General features: G+C 42.4%; 1 protein-coding gene and 1 long non-coding RNA gene across 2 annotated transcripts in view; one reads left to right on the top strand and one right to left on the bottom strand.

Moving 5' to 3' along the window:
- Positions 1-19505, bottom strand: part of Kcnip1 (potassium voltage-gated channel interacting protein 1) — a 367625-nt gene that overhangs the window by 9280 nt on the left and 338840 nt on the right. The window contains exons 2-5 of the mRNA XM_059270221.1: positions 7957-8081; positions 6585-6654; positions 5226-5296; positions 4386-4493 (exon numbers count right to left, since the gene is read on the bottom strand). Of these exons, the coding sequence (XP_059126204.1) occupies positions 4386-4493; positions 5226-5296; positions 6585-6654; positions 7957-8081 (374 nt within the window). The remainder of the gene's footprint in view (positions 1-4385; positions 4494-5225; positions 5297-6584; positions 6655-7956; positions 8082-19505) is intronic.
- Positions 1-19505, top strand: part of LOC131916735 (uncharacterized) — a 29218-nt gene that overhangs the window by 6832 nt on the left and 2881 nt on the right. The gene's annotated exons all lie outside the window — the stretch shown is intronic.

Here is a 19505-nt window from a genome sequence, read left to right as displayed (position 1 = left end):
GAGCTGTGCAGAAGGCTGGAGCACATTCTATTATGCTCATGATGTATTTTATTCCCATTTTATTAGGAGTTTAAAAAATGATCAAGGATATAGGGTAAGCTTGATGAAATATGATTTTAGAATCACATGGTTTAGTCTTTTGATGTACTGATGTGCTGAATTATTTAATAGATATGCTCTACTATTGAATTACTTCTGCAATAAACCTGTTTCTGGTCATGCACACTCCTTTAACTAGAGTGCTAGGATTAATTTCCTGGCACTTCGTTTGGAATTTGTGGTGTGTATTTTAAGTGAGATTGGAGTCTTGTTTTCCTTTATATGCTTTGCCAAAATTTTTAATTTTTTTCATTCAACACGTTTGAGCACTTCCTGTTGTCTAGACACCCCTATCTTAAAATAGGGTTTATGGGAGCATAATTTGATTACAGCAGACTCACTCATTTCAAGTGTTCTACTTGATAAACTTTGGTAAAGGTATACAGCTGTGCTACCTCCACACTCAACACCTGCATTATTTTTTTTATCACCTCAAGAAGTTTCTATACTGTCTGCCAACCCCCTGGCATCAAGCCATTGCTGATGAAACTTTGGTCATTAAAGGTATTTTCATTTTCTAGAATTTGATGCAAATGGAATGATACTGTAAGTCTGAGCCTGTCTATATTTAATGCACACAATGGCTACAGAATCCGTGCCTACAGTTGCACGTGACAGTGATTTATTTCTTTTTCACTGCTGAGCACCCACTGAATAGATAGACAGCAATATGTTTATGTGCTGTCCTGTTGAAAGACATTTGGGTTGCTGGCAGTTTGGGGGCTATTGTGGATAAAGGTATTATGACAATCTCCGTGTGGGTATTCATGGAGTTACATATTTTCATTTTTTAGGTAAATATGTAGGGGTGGGATCTCTGGGTCATACAGTAGTTGGATGTCGATTTTATTTAAGATGCTACAATGTTTCCTAGGCAGCAATGTTTGCACTGTTTCTCACTAGTAGTGTCTAAGTGTTTCTAACTGTCCCTCATCTTTGTCTTCATTTGAATTGTTCCTCTTTTTATTTGCGGTCTCTCTAATGCATGCATAGTTATATTTTATTATAGCTTAAAAAAATCTGTATTTCAGCCAGGTGGTGGTGGTGCACGCCTTTAATCTCAGCACTCCGGAGGCAGAGGCAGGCGGATCTCTGTGAGTTCGAGGCCAGCCTGGTCTACAGAACGAGTTCCAGGACAGGCTTGAAAGCTACACAAAGAAACCCTGTCTCAAAAAAAACAAAAAAAAAAATCTGTATTTCATTGAAGATTAGAGATATGGGGTCATTTTAGCTGGCTGTATTGTCCATTTACTAATATTTTCTGAAGTATCTGTTTAACTTTTAAAAATCTATTTAAAAATTTCATTGTATTACTATTATTGTATTTTAAACATTTATTTATTTGTTTATTTATTTAGTGTGTTAGGACATGCAAGTCATAGTGCAAGTGTAGGGGTCAGAGGTCAGAGGTCAGAGGTCAGTGCTTTGCTTCTAGGATTGAACTCAGGTCATCAGGCTTGGCAGCATGTGCCTTTGCTCACTGAGCCATCTCGGTAGCCCCTCACTATCTGTTGTTAGTGGGCTTGTTTACCTTCTTATAACAATACAAGTATTTCTTATCTATTTGCATCTCAGCCTTTTGTCACTTAATAATAATTTTCAAGCCATCTCCCCAACTCTATGGCTTGCATTTCCCTTTTCTTAGTGGCGTTTTCTGAGAACAGAAAATGGTAGCTTTGATGAAGAGAAACATCAAATTTTCTTTCGTGATCTCTTATCATGTGTCCTAAACTGTTTTTTCCTACTCCAAAGTAGTGAGGATGTTTTTTCTTCTATGCATTCTTTGCTACAATGGCTTTTGATTTTATGTTTGTGTTAATTTTTGCTTTCAGCATGAAGTAAAGCCTAAGAACCATTTTTATTTTCAGATAGATGTGGAGTTGGCTCAGAATCATTTGTTCAAGATGTTGTTGGATTCTCTTTGGCTTCAGTGGTATCTTTTTTGAAATGACAATATGGACAAGTCTATTTACAGGAGATGATCAAACCTAGGGTCTTACACTTGCTAGGCAAGTGCTGTGCAGCTGAGCCACAGTCCCGGGCCCCTTCTGGACATTCATCTTGATCTGGTAAGCTGAGTCTATCACGACACCAAGTCTCCAGTCTATTCATTACTATCTTTTATGTTAATCTTGAAATAATGTGGGTTCATTTGGGTTGTTTTGCTCCTTGTATTTCCATATACATTTTAGATCAATTTATCAGTTTCTTCAAAGTGTCTGCTGGGTGTTTTGGTTGTGACTACACTGAGTCTACAAGTTGAATTTTTGGGACTCTCCATTTTAATATCTTGCGTAGTCCAACATGGCACATCTGTTTACTTTGGCCTCAATTTTCAGCAATATTTTGTATTTTTATGTATAAATCTTACATCAGTTTTGTTGAATTTATCAAAAATATTTGTGTATATGGGTACTATCATAAGGGGAATTATTTCTTAACATAGTATATATTGAGTATATATTGCTTTTTAAGCTTTTTAAGCTTCCTGAAGTTTCCTTAGGATTTTCCATGAATTTAAGCTTATTACAGATAAAAATTTAGTTATTTTCCAATCTAGGTCACTTTGGTTTCTTCTCATTTTGTTTTTTTCTTGCCTCATTTCCTTCTTTAATTCTTGACCTTGAAAGTATACAGTATTCACTAGTGAGCAGATATTAGCCATAGGATTAAAAAAAAAAAACAGTTATCAGCTATTAGGCTGAGAAAGAGATCTTCTAGTCTTTGTTAAAAACTTTACTGTGAATGAGTAGTAATTTTGTCAAGTGCTTTTTTTTTTTGTATTTAGTGAGTCAATATACTTTTTCTTTTTATTGTGTAAATATAGTGAATGACATGGATTTTTGAGTATTCAACCGACCTTGTATTCCTAGAATAAACCTTACTTGCTTACATGATACTGTATTTTTTAATGTACTAATGTGTTTAGTTTGCTAATGTTTACATAAAACTTTGTTACATTTGTAATCATGAGAACTAAGGACAATTGTCTTCTCTATAAGACATTATTTCTAGTTTGAGAATAGTGTATAGTTAGATTAAAAAAAAAGCTGGGAAGTTCCTTCTGCCTCAGTTTTGTAGGGTTTGTGTTAGAAGTAACCAGAAAACCATCTGAGGAGCTGAAACTTTCCCAGGATTTTTCATGTGAATTTTATTCCTCTTAGTGACGGGAAGCTATTCAGATTTTCCTGCTGACTTTGAACCACCTTTAGTACTAGTGTCTCTCAAAACCTCTGCTTTGTACCAGCAGCTCCCAGCAGGGAGAGCAGGCTGTCTACTCCAGTCCTCCGCGGTCTGAGCCTGACAACCTTCACTGTGAGCCTGTCAGGTTTTCTTCATACCCCAGCTTGCAGCCACCATCAGGCTCTTCTGTTTGGAGGGCACTGGACCTCCACTTTCCTTGAGAACCCCTCTAATGGCTCGTTCTTTTGCCTGGGGCACTTTTCTGGCTTTGGGGGTGACTGGTCCTGGTATGGCAGTACATTCTTAGACAGGCCCCTGCTGACTCTTACTAAAACTTCTACCCCTCCTTCTCCATTTTGCTGCTATTGTTCATCCCACTGCTCCACTCTGTGACAGTCGCTCCCTGTTTGAGCTCCAGCACCCAGAACACTGAACGAGTTCTCAGACCCGTGTTGCGCCCACGTGGCTGAATGAATAGGGAACTCGGCTATTATGTACTCTGAGGGGAGAACCTTGCAGAGTTCAGGGTTAGAGACAATCTCCACAGCTCTAGGCATCGTGTCTGGATACAGAAGCGCAGCAAGATGTTCCAGATGTTAATGTTAAGCCCCAACGGCACACCAGTTTACATCAGACTTCTGGTGACTTGAATGACAGACCATGAGCTAAACACACGTACTGAGGCTCTAAGGGTCAAGCAGTGAAGATCCTGAAATCCTCCGGGATTTTTCTTTTCTTTTCTTTTCTTTTCTTTTCTTTTCTTTTCTTTTCTTTTCTTTTCTTTTCTTTTCTTTTCTTTTCTTTTCTTTCCTTTCCTTTCCCTTTCCTTCCTCCCTCCCTCCCTTCCTTCCTTCCTTCCTTCCTTCCTTCCTTCCTCCTTCCCTCCCTCCCTCTCCTTCCTTCCTTTCTTTCTTTCTTTCTTTCTTTCTTTCTTTCTTTCTTTCTTTCTTTCTTTCTTTCTCTCTTCCATTTTTGAGACAGCTGCCCACCCCTCCCCAATCTTCCCTTTTATGGTTTTGTCAGGCAGAACAGGCTTTGGCTAATGAGATCTGATGGTTGTCACTACTCCTTAAAGAAACCTCTGTTCTCTTCTGGGCACTCACCTCTTTGTTTATGTAGCCATCTTTATTGATGTCATACAAATTAAATGTCCACCTTAGTTTTTCATGGACCGTCCCTCTCAGTAAAATAGACAGAGCCGTCACAAAGTCCTAAGAAGTGGAAAAGGCAGAAGCAAAATTAACCTCTGAGCCACTGTGTGGTGGAGAGAAGCCTGGCCCCCAGACCATGGTGTTTTTACAAAATGGTGCCCTGCCCCCATATCATCCCGTCAGCTAGATGGAAATAGCCAATGCCAGCAAAGAACGTCTGTCTTCCATTCCCTTCACCCTCACCATTGTAGTTTCTGACGCCCCTTGAGGAAGACTGAGCTTTGTATGGATGGAGACCCCTAGGCAGTTAATTCAGCTTTCTCAGTTGATCCTAACCCGTGGCTGCAATGGTTGCTTAACATCTGAGGGACTGTGCATTCCAGTGGCTATGATCCAGGCTGAGGAAGTATATACTGTCTGTGTTCAAAAGCCCCCTTGGCCACTTACTCTCTCTTTGGCCTTGGAAAAGCTACTTGGCCTCTGCCCTATTTTCTTCTTCTGTAAAATGATAATCCAAGCCTACCTTATAGCATTATTATAGAAGTTAAACAAGTTAATAAATGCAAAATGCTAGATCCAGAGGCTACCACCCAGCATGCAGAGCACAAGGGAGCACTTAAGTTGTTTCTACAACCCTACTCCCCCATGTCTAGAGGGCAAGGAAAGTCCCTTCTCTATCTTCAGGTGATGCTTGTTAAAGAAGTAAAGTTTCTTGACAATTAACCATTTCCTCCGGGATCCCCAGATTTGGAGGGAGAGGCAATGTGGAACCAGGTGATACCCAGACTGTACCTCAAACTTCACAGAGCCTGTCTGGGTGGTGTCGAAGGCATTGAAGAGGTAATGGGCATATGTGCTGGCATCTGCAAGGTAGAAGGAAAGGCGGGTGAGCGGAGGGGGGGTGGTTCCACAGAAGACAGAGACGGCATTGGAAAACAAGCAGGGATGGGATCAGAGAGAGAGAGGGAGGATGGATGGAGACCCGTTTGCTCAGCCCCTGGAGTTTAGATTAGAAGCCAGTTCTAGCAAAGGGTTAGGTAGGTCCTCGACTCTCTCTACCTCATCATCTTGAGAATAGTTCCCCTGCCTGTTTCTCTGTGTGACCTGTTTCTCTGGAGGTGATAACATGGTGACTGAAGTGAAATGTCCTGAGAAGTGGTCCTTGCCATGGTATGGGCATTCCCTTGCGAGGAGAGACCTGCGCTTGGATCAAAGATATTTCCGTAGAGCTGTGCCTGTAGACATCTAACGGGGCATCTCTGAGAATCCACTCCACATCTCTGTAGAGAGAGATGGGGCAAGACCCGGCTCTTGAAACATGTGGAGAAATACATTAAACTGGAGCCTTCCCTGCCATGTAGTGAAAACAGCATCTCTATGGTGTTCATAAACTGGGAATCTGGTGCTAGCATGACATGAAGCTTCTCTCCAACACAGAGACCCACACCAGGGAGACACCTGTGTGAGGCCGAAAAGGCTCATGATAGACAGGGCCCAAGAAGGATGTGGTCACTTGAGACTCTATTTTGTTAGAACCCAGAAGAGGTGTTCTGAACCTGTCAAGTAACACCTGTGGACAGGTGACATAAGAAGGTCACAAGAGGAAGGGTCCCTTGATATGTGGATCTGTTCCCAACTGGGCAGGTGGTAGGGGTCCCAGGCCCTCAGTAACCTGGTTTTATAAATGAGTACAATGTCACACTGCCCACAATTTATTTTGGTTCATTGATTTTTATGGTCTGCAGTATTTACTAATGTTGTTTACAAAATTTGAACCTGTCTAAGCTGTTTAAGGAACCAAGATGGCGAAGCTTTTGTCCCATATACTTTCTGTTCCTGGTCTGCCACATACAAGCTGTGTGATCTTGAGTAAATTGCTTAACATCTCTGAAACTCAACCGTACCTTCTGGGAGCATGAGACCTGCTTTCTAGAACTGCTATGAGACTTTCCAATACGGCACTGCCAGCCCTTCCTTTTCTGGAGTGGGTTCATTTTTACCCCCCAGAGAATTCTGTATTTTGTAGTAAGGAAAAATCTTGCCATAAATTCTAACCCTGAGGGAGACAGAGACAAAGGATGGGGGAGGTGGAGGAAGGGAAGGCTGATCATTGGAGAGGATGCTGGGAGGATTTTCCCCACAGATACTCACCTCCGTGAGGGAAAAACTGAGCGTAGATCTGCTTGAATGTTTCTTCATTGACTACACCGCTGGGGCACTCCTGGGTGAAGGGGAGAGTGAGTGAGTGGAGAGCAAGTGAGGGGGGATGGCTGGGAGGCTGTACTAGGGGGTAGAGATTGGGCAGGTTCCTCATGCTCTCTCCTGGGCAGACTGGACAAATACCTGTGCACTGGGTATCTCCGGGGGGGGGGGTCTTGGAGGTAACCCCGCCATGAAAAGCTACTTTGCAAGAGACGGGAAGTCACCACAGGGTAGGTACTGTGCTGGGAGAGTCTTGATGTTAGGGCTAGGAAGGTCTAGGTTCAGATCCTGGTTAAGCCTGTTCTAAGCTTCGTGACTTTGTCCAAGGCGGCCTGTGATCTCGAACACACTTACCCATGGAACATGGCTAACAGTTTCCTCCCAAAAGAGCTAGCAGTATTAGGTGGTACTGAGACTATGGCGGATGCCCCAAAATACTGTGGATTTTCTTCTCCTTTCTATTCCCCTCTCAGCCAAGTGCCCAACTGGGCAACAACCTCCCAGGCCTCTGCTCCAACTCAGCTGGCCACTATTAACATGGCCTCCTCAACATTGGAAGGAAGAAAGGTAGCACAGACACATGACCAGCATAGAAAGCAGTCACATGACCAGCATAGTCGAGCCGTAGGGCAGTTGACCAAACTCCACCTGTAGGCTGCGCCCAGAGGGAGGTGACCAGAACACCTCTTCCGCTCTATTCCACTCACTGATTCGGGAATATGATTGTGCTCTGAGATGTAAGCTTTAAGCCCAAGCTCCTTATCCAGGCTGGCGTGCGAGAGCCCTCAAAGCAGCCCAGAAAGCAGGGGTGGACTCAAGGGTGTGTCAGTTTTGAACTTCCTTCCTCCCATGCTCCCTTGCGAAGAACTTGGCTTTCTGTGAGGCTCACAGAAGGAGAAGTTTCCAACAGGAGGAGAGGAATACCTGGTCTCACTGTCCTGACTTTCGGGAGAAATGAACACAGTGCCGTGACATTCAGGCTTATATACCAGTCTTTGTGGGCCTCATTAGCACAGATCAGTAGAGCCCAATCCCCTCACTGTTGGACATCCAACAGAGGGTAAAACGTGAATGTTAAGCTAGGGTTAGCACCTGGGCTGGGAGGGCTTCTCTGAGGTCACACCACCCTGCGGCACTTCCGTGCAGTGGGTGACATTCCTGTCTGCTGAGGCCTTGGCCTTTGCAGGCCTACTTTCTCACCCCGTGCCGGTCCACAGTGGTGGCCTCCCTGAACCTCTGCACTCTGGGGGCTCCCTTGGCTCCAGAAGAGCTTAGCCATGTGGGAAATCATACCAGGCCTCAGAGCCTCTGGGGGTCTTACATTTTTGAATCCCCGGTAAAGGACTTGCAGCTCCCTCTTGGTGAAATTCGTCTGGGCCTCAAGCTGCTCCAGTCCTTCAGGCCGGTGGCAAACCATGGTCATCTCTAGCTCATCCTCGATTTTGTCTGGAAGCAGAGGGAATGATGTCAGAGCATGGCCTCCCTGGTCTCTGTCAGACCATTGTCTGAGCTGTTGAAAGAGTGATGTTGGGAACTGGGACTTTGGGTTGGGCTGGGTGGCACTGCAGATAATCTTGGGCCTTGAACCCCACTCCCCGCCCATTTGCTGGCCGACAGTCTGTCCACTGTGTTACTGGAGGTGTGACAGACACAAAGGGGAGGGAACATCAGCATCTCAGGTAGGGAGAGGAGGGCAGAAGTGTTTAAAACACATCTTCAAAATTTCCACACAAAACCGTCTTCTCTTTCAAATGGCCTTCTTTGCGTATTCAAATCAATGCCCACGGACACTGCTTTCCATGTAGAGACACGGGGAACAGAGCAGAAGGAAAGCTTCCAGATAGTAAGGGGGGACAAATCACACCTGCTTTTAAAAAGGATAAATTTTCACCGTGTGAGCTGGCAAGGGAGATGCTAGGGAGACTCGGTAGAATGTTCAAACTGTGGTATGTGAAATGTGACATGTAGGGTATTGTTTTATACTATCTGCTAGATATCCTTCAGTACTAGGGAAGTGACTTCAATCTGTGTGTCTTTGTATAAATAAAGGTTTTTAGGGTATTTGGAAGGCTCTACAAACAGCTGTGGGTAGTAGAGCTTCAACTTCTAGAACGTGCACTGAAATGGAGGTCTAATGGTTGGTTTACGAAGTGCCTGTCAGCTGAATCTGCTTATCTTCCTTCCCTCGAAGCAAGTCAAAGTTTATCCATCAATGCGCTGCCACGAGTCTAGCCTCATGCAGGGATGAGTGGGTACCTTCCACTGGGCCCTGGCAGAATGCTTTCTGTGAATTCATTCCAGTTGAGCATCATTTACCATCCACCCTACCCTGCCCGTTGTTGTCACACGGGTATCCGCCAATCCACATACTGAACAATTCCAGATCCCGCCTGATGAAAACAGGTGAGACGGGCAGGCTGCTGGGAACACGCAGACCGCGCTGCCCTACGGTAAGTCAGACAAGAGGCAGGCTGGGTTTGCCTCACAGGACAGGGCGAGCAGGTGCTACAGCGGCAGGCACTCTGTAATCAGGGGTGAGCTCTTTGTACCAGATTTTCTCTGCTGCTGTCACTTTCTCCTTTGGTACTTAAATCCCAATACAAACAAATCCATCAAAATTTATATCTTGTGCAGAGTCCCGGTGGTAATGGATGTTAGAGTAAAGCTCCAATAATGTGGCAGCGAAGCTAATTGTTATCTTTCTTACGTGCTGGGTAACACACATCACCTAATCCTTCTGGGATGGAGGCGGATAATGATTCAAAATAAATAAGAAACTCTGTTTATGTTACATTGTGGCAAGTGGCCAATTTCCTTATAATTCTTACCGAGCCTTTAATTATTGTTAGTTTTGCTAATGAGTTAAGTACCAGCTACCTGAATGCAGAAGGTTTCTGTGTAAATCAAAGGGCCAGTGCCCAGGAAGAAAAGCAATGGAAAATGGAGGTTCCATAAGTGTAATGCAGAAAGCTCACAGGTGCCTCACGAGACCTCAAACTCATCCTAAGAAATCAACTGCAGGGTCGTCCTGGCACAAAAATGCGCATATCTTTAGCTTCGTATAGCTGAAGAAACTTACAAAGGGGCTCTAGATGTTTACAATATACTCTACATATTGCCCCTTAGAGATCCACTGGGTATGCCCAGGTAGCCCTAGCAAAGGAAGAAGAATCAGCAAAATTACATTAAAATATAAATAAGAAAATAGAAAATGATATTTTGGAAAATAGAAAACTATATGTTGTAAAGGTGTCTACCTGCAGATGTATATCTGACCCAGAAGAATAGAGTCAGTCTCAGTCTCTCTCTCTTTCTCTCGATGTGTGTGTGTGTGTGTGTGTGTGTGTGTGTGTGTGTGTGTGTGTGTGTGTTATTGTGCTATTTCTTAATCTCCCTGTGGCTGGATTCCTTATAAGCTAAGGGAATTTCTTTGTAGACATTTAAAGAATTTTTTTTCAACTCAGAACCAGCTTTCACTTCTCATCACCTTGCTTAAAAAGTGATAATTATTGAGACACCAATTATTAAACTGACTTTATTAAGATAGAGTCATTCCTTATTAACTAATGATAGGCTTGCTATGTGGGAGGCAGGATCGAGTTCCAGATTAAAGAGATTCTGCAGGCTGTAAATACTCAGTTATTGATGTCCAAGCTTTTGCTTTCTGGCTTTACCCTTCACTAATAATCAGTCTGTGGTCATATCCGTGACAGGAGAAATTCTGGTCATTGAGGCTCAAGATGTAGGGAAGTGGATACTAGGTGCTTAAATCAGTAAGTAAAAATGTAACTTATGTAACAGTTCAGTATAAGCGATAAATGCATGCAACAATTTGGAGGTAAAGCTTCATGAGGCAGGGTTGTCTTTGATTGGCGTGAGATGTACTTTAGTGCTGGCAGACCTGTGCCACTGTGACCCTCATGAGTCATAGCCTTTGATCAGAAAACAATAATTGAACTTGTCCACAGCTTTTGCAACTGTCTAGACTTGCCCACATTTGGACATTCCTCTCTTCCATACCACCTTGTAGCCTTTTTGTTCTGGGCCACTGTGAATATATGCAGGGGAAATCTTGGAAGGGTGATTTTCACACCATCTGTAGCCACTCAGGGATTCCCTGGATGTCTCTAGACAGAACCAATAGAGAGAGGACACTGGCCCAGCTCCCTGGTTAGACAAAATCAGAATTAACACACAGGGTGCCTCCTTACCACTTTGGTTCTTGTGAGTCTTCAATACCCTATGTGCTTGTTATTATTTTCATGATTAAAGATGATAAACTAACTATTAAGTCAGATTGAGTTTGAATCAAAACTAATCTTGAGGTTAATGCTATGGAAATTTCTGTTTGATAAAAATCCATGAGAATTATCTTCTCTTTGTAATGTTCTATTAGAAATCTGTTAACTGCTTTCATGTGACTTTGTGTATGGTGGGGGGTGAGGAGTATAGTGCCTGATATTTAGAAGTCAGTTATCTTAGTAGAGAAGGTGATTTTCTAGCTACAAGTGACCTACAAGGTGATGAATGTCTACCACCAGGAGTGAACGTGAGCCAGAACAATAAATTGTAGAGTATGCTACAGCGAGGAATCTCAGACAAAACAGTGTATCATTCCAAGTAAATGGTTTTTAATACTTCAGGATTTGGGGTGGTTCTGGGTATAGAATGAATGAAAACTTTAGACTCTCTTAGAAAAAATGTATTGTATCAAGCCTCCCTATATCTCCAGTGAGTTCTGTAACTTTTAAATAAACAGAGTCCAGGCAAAGGTCTTCTATTGTCGATCTATCCCAAGCTCTAACTCCTTTTGTCTAAGGCTTGGGTCACATAGGCCAACAGTGACAAAGCTGGATCTTGATTCCAGCCAGTCCAAGACTCTGCTGTCAGATCCGGTTTCCATATGTCCCCACAGTGGCTTCTACTTATTGGAGCACATACTGTAAGTCGCTTTGGGACACCCTTGAGGTGCTCCTGCTCCTAACAAATGCCATGCCTGTGTACAAGTCAGCTCCCCAAACTGAGCACTGAGGACCTACACCTGGGGGTACATCTGGTAGTGAAGTATCTTCTCTAGCTGATGACAAAGGCCATGACCCAAAACTATGACCATCTGATCTCCCTTGCTTAGAATACAGTTTCTTAAGTGTGTGTGTGTGTGTGTGTGTGTGTGTGTGTGTTTGGCAGAGGGGGCATCTGGGTTGTGCTTTATGTCCACCCATTCATTCCATTCCATTTTGAGACTGCAAAATTGTGATCCTTAGCTTGAATGAAGTTCAAAGAGAGGTTTTGTTTGTAAGAAATACATAGAAGCTCACACTTTATATGAAATAGATAAAATACATTTAAAATTAGTTTATAGACAAGAATGTTTATAGACAAGAAATCCATGACAAAGTTTGTGTTTCTAATTTCTCCTGGAAAATCTTGAGTCTCAAATTCTCACCAGGGTGTCATCTACTAGAGCCAAGCAGGGGCTGGACACTCTGGTTAAGTAGAGTCACTAGGGCCCTCTGTCATTCACCTAGGACCCTCCCTCCTCCCTTCCTCCCTCCCTCCCTCCCTCCTTCCTTCCTTTCCCTTCCTTCCTTCCTTCCTTCCTTCCTTCCTTCCTTCCTTCCTTCCTCCCTTCCTCCCTCCTTCCTTCCTTTCCTTTCCTTTCCCTTTCCCTCCCCTCCCCTTTTCTTTCTTTCTTTCTTTCTTTCTTTCTTTCTTTCTTTCTTTCTTTCTTTCTTTCTTTCTTTCTTTCTGTTATTTTGAGACATGGTCTCTCTAAGTATCTCTGGCTGTCCTGGATCTCGCTCTGTAGACCAGGCTGGCTATGAACTCACAGATCCAACTGCCTCTGCCTCTTGAGTGCTGGGATTAAAGGCGTGCGCCATGCATGCATCACCTCAGGCTCTTTTTAATGCCCTTAAGGTGCCTGTGTGGCTTGGAGGACGTTGGGTCTGGGTCTTGATGCAGACCCGCTTAACCTCCCCACCCCTGCCTTTCTCCTCTCTCTATTTAAGCATCCTACTTTATTTCACAAAGCATTTGAAGTACATCGTAGGAACTAGATAATAGAATAAAAATAAATAAAGAAAAACTGCTTCAGAAAATGCTGATTTGATTGGAGGTCTGGACCATGTTGGGGGAGGGGAGGAGAACAGAAAATTCAGATCATTTGTTCTAAACAGTTAATATACTTAAGTTACAGCATAGTTCTGAGCTTTATTTTATGGACATTCAATTATCACAGAAGGAAAAATATGAGTCTCTTAGGAGGAACAAAGCTTTTCTTAAACTGCAACCCTAAGAGAACATCCCTAGCCATTTGTACACAGACTGAGTTTGCTATCAAGGGGCACAAAAATCCAGTGAATAAGAAAACCAATTGCAGAATATATACTTGATTGAGAAATTCTTCCTTTCCAAGTAATATAACTGAGACAGTCAAGTTAATGTAGACTTTTTTTTTTTTTTTTACCTCTCTGATACTGGTAATACCACCAGGCGATGTCTAGGAAAAAGTAAGAAAACATTTTACCAAATCCATTCATTTAAAAAGCACAGCACACTTTTATTGTTATTAGAGAGGCACTCTGAGGAAGTCCTGGTCACCATCCAGCTTCACATATGCAAGGGGCCTCTCACGAGCAGAGCAGAGTCTGGATTTCCCATCCCTTTCCCACAGTGAGAACAGGCAGAGCATTGGGTCACCTCCCAGTGCCCACGCTACCAGCAGGGCTCATCCAGCATGCTCTGAGCCATGCAGTCATGCAGCCTGAAGAGAGATGGGATGACACGTGGCGAGGATGCACAGATGTGGATGGCTTCTTGGAAATACCCACAGGTTTGATTGAGGAGTGGTTTTTAAGACACCCTCCACCAAGAGAAGGCCCCATTACCTCTCTCGTCTTTGTGATTCAGCTACGGATCTTGTAGAGCAATTTATTTCTTCAACAGCAATTGGTGAAGCATCTATTATTGTACATCAATGAATATACAATTCCATTTCCTGCTCTCATGGAGCTTACAAGCTACACAGTTTGGCTTCTCTCCTCCTTTCTTAAGTGTGATAAACAACTTAGATGCAGAAAAGAATAAAGTACTATTGATGTTAAGAATTAGCATATTGGGGTGTGTGAACAGAGTGGATGCAGCTGAAGTCTTTTACTGTGCCATGTACGAAACACTGGAGAAAAATCAGACCTGGAAAATCCCCCATGACAGGAAGCTCTGCTTGACGCCTTCCTGCTGGCCTGTTCAGATCCATGTGCCGGCCAGTCTTGCTTTCTCTGCAGGCTCCTGTTTGAGCTGCCTCCTGTCTTGCCAGCACCCTTGACCAAAGGTGTGTCAGACAGTCCAGCCAGCATCCCCACTGTGTTTTAGTCCCCGACACCCTATAAGCTCAGACTGGAATGGCTTCCGTCCATGCCGTTCCCAGAGGGGCAGTACAGAGAGCTGGGTATCCATTGTCTCCTAATCTGTATCAGTGGGAGAAATTCATTTTACTGGATTTAGTGGCCCTGTTGCTCACTCTGGTTAGTGGCATTTGAGTGTGTGTGCGTGTGCGCATGTGCATGTGTAAATGTCTCGGCACATATGTGGAAGTCAGAGGACAACTTGTGCAGTTGGTCATTTCCTTCCACCATGTGGATCCCAGAGATCAATTTCAGGTTACCAAGTTTGGTGATAAGTAGTCTTACCCTTTGACCAGTTCTAATGGGCTGCATTTAAATTTTTAGTTTTCGATCCTGCCCCTCCCCTCCAGGACTCTTGCTCTACTGGAGGCTATGCCCCAGATAAGACACCACCCACCACCTGCTAATAACCCTTACACCCCACCCAGCAGTCCCCAACAGCACCCCCTTTCCTGAGCTCCATATTCTGGCCCACAACCCCTGGCAGAAGACTCTCACCATATTGGAGGTCATGTGGGTATTAGGAACCCCAGAGCCTGCCCGGTAGTCCCCAACAACCACCTCCTCCCTTAGGCTCAATATCCTAGCCACAGCCTGGCAGATGACTCCTGTTCTACTGGAGGCCACACAGGTACTAGGAACCTCAGAAGACTCCTGTTCTACTGGAGGCCACACTGGTATTAGGAGCCCCAGGAACCCCAGGTACCTGGAACCCCAGAGACCACACCAGTATCTAGAAACCAAGAGGCCACACCAATTCCCAGAAACCCAGAACCTCAGAAGCAAAGTGAGCACCCCAAACCCCAGAAGCCAAGTAGGCCACCAAAACCCCAGCAGAGACACACTATTGGACCTGAAGACTTGCTGGTCACCAGAACCACAGGCCACTTAGGCCAGATGACCAGAGAGGAAACAGGAAGCAAGGAGGGGGAGAATGTCCAAAAAGCATCGATCCAACAAAGATAAACTCAGAAATCAGCACCTAAACTGATAATAACCCCAAACCCAGATGACTAGAGGCCAGCACAAGAATACAATCAACAACACCCAGGGTGATATGGCACCAACCAGAACCCAGCTATCCTGCTACAGCAAGCCCTGGATAGTCCAACACATTGGAAGCACAAGAAAATGACCTCAAATCCAATCTTATGAGGACAATAGAGGCCTTTTAAGAGGAAATGAACAAATCTCTCAAAGAAATCCAGGAAAACACAAACAGGTAAAGGAAAAGAGTAAAACCATCCAAGATCTGAAAATAGAATAGAAGCCATGAAGAAAACACAAACAGGGATCCTGGAGATGGAAAATGTAGGTAAGTGAACAGGAACTACACATGCAAGGTCACCAACAGAACCCAAGAGATGGAAGACAGAATCTCAGGCGTTGAAGATAGGATAGAAAAAACTGATACAGTGGTCGAAGAAAATGCTAAATCTAAAAAGTTCCTAACGTAAAACACCCAGGAAATCCTGGGTGCTATGGAAAGACCAAACCTAAAAACAACAGGAATAGAAGAAGGAGAAGAATACCCAGCTCAAAGGCCTAGAAAATATCTTCAACAAACTCATAGAAGAACATTTTCCTAACACAAAGAATGAAATGCCTATAAAAGCACAGGAAGCCTACAGAACACCAAATAGATTGGACCAGAAAAGAAAGTCCCCTTGCCACACAATAGTCTAAATACTAAATGTACAGAAATAAGAAAGAGTGTTGAAGAGAAAAGGGGGAAAAAGACCAAGTAATATATAAAGGCCTAACTATTAGAATCACACCTGACTTCTCAATGGAGACTAAAAGTCAGAAGGACCTAGACAGATGTGCTGCAGACTCTAAGAGACCACAGATGCCAGCCCAGTCTACTAGACCCAGCAAAACTTTTAATCATTATAGATGGAGAAAACAAGATATTCCATGACAAAGTCAAATTTAAATAGTATTGATCTGTAAATTCAGCCCTACAGAAGGTTCTAGAAGGAAAACTCCAACCTAAGGAGGTTAACTACACCCATGAAAACACAGGAAATAATTTCACACCAGCAAAATCAAAAGAAGGGTAACACACACAAACACACCCACCACCACCACCACCACCACCAAAATAACAGGCATGAACAATCATTGGTCATTAATATCTCTCAATATCAGTTGACTCAATTCCCCAATAAAAAGACGCAGGCTAACAGAACGGTTGCAAAAACAGGATTCATCCTTTTGCTGCATACAAGAAACATACCTCAACATCAGAGACAGACATTATCTCAGAGTAAAGAGTTGGAAAAAGATTTTCTAAGCAAGTTGGTGTAGTGATTCTAATATCTAACAAAATAGACTTCAAACTGAAATTAATCAAAAGAGATGGGGAAGGACACTTCGTACTCATCAAAGGAAACATCCACCAAGATGGCGTTTCAATTCTTAACATCTATGCCCCAAACACAAGGGCACCCACATTTGTAAAGGAAAGATTACTAAAGTCTATTACACTTCGACCCTAGCACATTGATAGTGGGAGATTTCAATACCCCACTCTCACTAACAGACAGGTCATCCAGGCAGAAACTAGACAGAGAAATACTGGGGCTAACAGACACTGTGAACCAAGCAGATCTAACAGATATCTACAGAACATTTCACCCAAAAACAAAAGAATACACTTTCTTCTTGGCACCTCACAGAATCTTCTCCCAAACTGACCACATACTCGGTCACAAAGCAAGTCTCAACAGATACAAGGAAATTGAAATAACCCCCTGCATCCTATCAGACCACCATGGATTAAAGGTGGGTTTCAACAACAACAGAAACAATAGAAAGCCTACAAACTCATGGAAACTGAACAACTCTTTACTGAATGACTGCTGTGTCAAGAAAGAAATTAAAGACTTCCTAAAATTCACAACATATCCACACTTATGGGACATAATGAAAGTGGTGCTTGTGGGATGACTCATCCCTAGCAGGCTTGAGGCCCAGCCAAGTAAGAAAGATACTTTCTGAGAGCCAACCTGGGTCTGCCTAAGGGCCTTAGCAACAGCAGCTGAAACATGATCTGGAGATGACCTGGACCAATGAGAGACAGCCATGTCACACCAGCTGATGCATATTCATCAGCCCCCCCCCCGGGAGAGTATATACATACATATACATATATATGTATATATATATATATGTATGTATGTACATACCAGTGGAGGGTATATAAGGCTTGCCTCTAACTGAATAATCTGAGCTCGTTGTTTCAACATTCTCCTGGAGTCTGTGTGCTGTTGACTCTGCGCCTACTTGGCCCCCACCCCCAAAGGAAACAACAGCAAGGACTCTGCTATAGGTGTTAAGAGGCAAGTTCACAGCACTAAGTGCCTGCATAAAGAATTTGGAGAAATATCATACTAGCAACTTAACAGCACACTTGAAGTCTCTAGAAAAAAAAAAGAAGAAAACAATCCCAAGATTAGTAGATGGCAGGAAATAATCAAAGTGAGGGCTGAAATCAGTAAAATAGAAACAAAGAGAACAATACAAAGAATCAATGAAACAAAGAGTTGGTTCTTTGAGAAAATCAACAAGATAGACAAATCCTTATCCAAACTAACTGCAAGACACAGAAAGAATATCCAAATTAACAAAATCAGAAATGAAAAGGGGGACATAACAACAGACATTGAGGAAATTCAGAAATTTAAGTTGGAATTGGAAAATCTAAAAGAAATGGACAAATTTCTTGATAGATATCACTTACCAAAGTTAAATCAAAATCAGATAAATAATTTAAACAGACTTATAACCCCTAAGGAAATAGAAGCTGTCATTAAAAGTCTCCCAACCAAAAAAAGCCCAGGGCAAGGATGGCTTCAGTGCAGGATTCTCCCCGACTTTCAAAGAAGAGCTAATACCAACATTCCTCAAATTATTCCACACAATAGAAACAGAAGGAACATTACCAAATTCATTTTATGAGGCCACAGTCACCCTGATACCCAAACCACACAAAAACTCAACAAAGAAAGAGAATTACAAACCAACATCCCTCATTAACATAGATGCAAAAGTACTCAATAAAATACAAGGTGAATCCAAGAACACATCAAAAGTAAAATCCACCATGATCAAAGAAGCTTCATTTCAGAGATGCAGGGATGGTTCAACATACGAAAATCTGTCAATGTAATCCACCATATAAACAAATTGAAAGGAAAAGCCACATGATCATCTTATTAGATGTTGAAAAAAGCCTTTGACAAAAATCTAACACCCCTTCATGATAAAAATCTTGGAGAGTTAGGGGATACAAGGAACACACCTAAACATAATAAAGGCAATATACAGCAAATCTATAGTCAACATCAAATTAAATGAAGAGAAACTCAAAGCAATTCCAGGAAAATCAGGAATAAGACAAGGCTGTCCATTGTCTGCATATTTATCCAATATAGTACTTGAAGTTTTGGCTAGTACAATAAGACAACTAACGGAGATCAAAGGAATACAAACTGGAAAGGAAGAAGTCAAAGTATTGCTATTTGCAGATGTTATATTAGTATATGTAAGTGACCCCCAAAATTCTACCAGGGAACTCCTACAGTTGATAAACACCTTCAGCAAAGTGGCTGGATACAGGGTTAACTAAAAAACATCAGTAGTCTATCTATATGATAAAGGGCTGAGAAAAAAATCAGGGCAACAACACCCTTCACAATAGCCACAAATAATATTAAATATCTTGGTGTAACTCTAACCAAGCAAGTGAAAGACCTGTATGACAAGAACTTCATATCTTTGAAGAAAGAAACTGTAGAAGATATCAGAAGATGGAAAGATCTCCCACACTCATGGATTAGAAGGGTTAACACAGTAAAAATGGCCATCTTACCAAAAGTAATCTACAAATTCAATGAAATCTCCATTAAAATATCAACACAATTTTTTACAGACCTTGAAAGAACAATACTCAACTTTATGTGGAAAAACAAAGAACCCAGGATAGCTAAAACAATCCTGTACAATAAAAGAACTTCCAGAGGTATCACCATCCCTGATTTCAAGCTCTACTAGAGAGCTATAGTAATAAAAACTACAAGATATTGGCATAAAAATAGACAGGTGGGTCAATTGAAGACCCAGATATAAATCCATACAGCTAATTTTCAACAAAGAAGCCAAAATTATACAATGGAAAAAAGAAAGCATCTTCAACAAATGGTACTGCTTTAACTGGATGTTGGCATGTAGAAGAATGCAAATAGATCTATATCTATCACTCTGCACAAAACTCAAATCCAAAGACCTCAACATAAATCCAGATACTCTGACCCTGACAGAAGAAAAAGTGGGAAATAGCCTTGAATGCATTGGCACAGGAAACAACTTCCTGAATAGAACACCACCAATATTGCAGACACTAAGATCAACAATTAGTAAATGGGACCTCATGAAATTGAAAAGCTTCTGTAAGGCAAAA

Source organism: Peromyscus eremicus, chromosome 8a (assembly GCF_949786415.1).
Source record: "Peromyscus eremicus chromosome 8a, PerEre_H2_v1, whole genome shotgun sequence".
Taxonomy (NCBI): Eukaryota; Metazoa; Chordata; class Mammalia; order Rodentia; family Cricetidae; genus Peromyscus; species Peromyscus eremicus.
The sequence above is the reverse complement of the archived record's forward strand: the minus strand, read 5'-3'. Positions and strand labels throughout refer to the sequence as shown.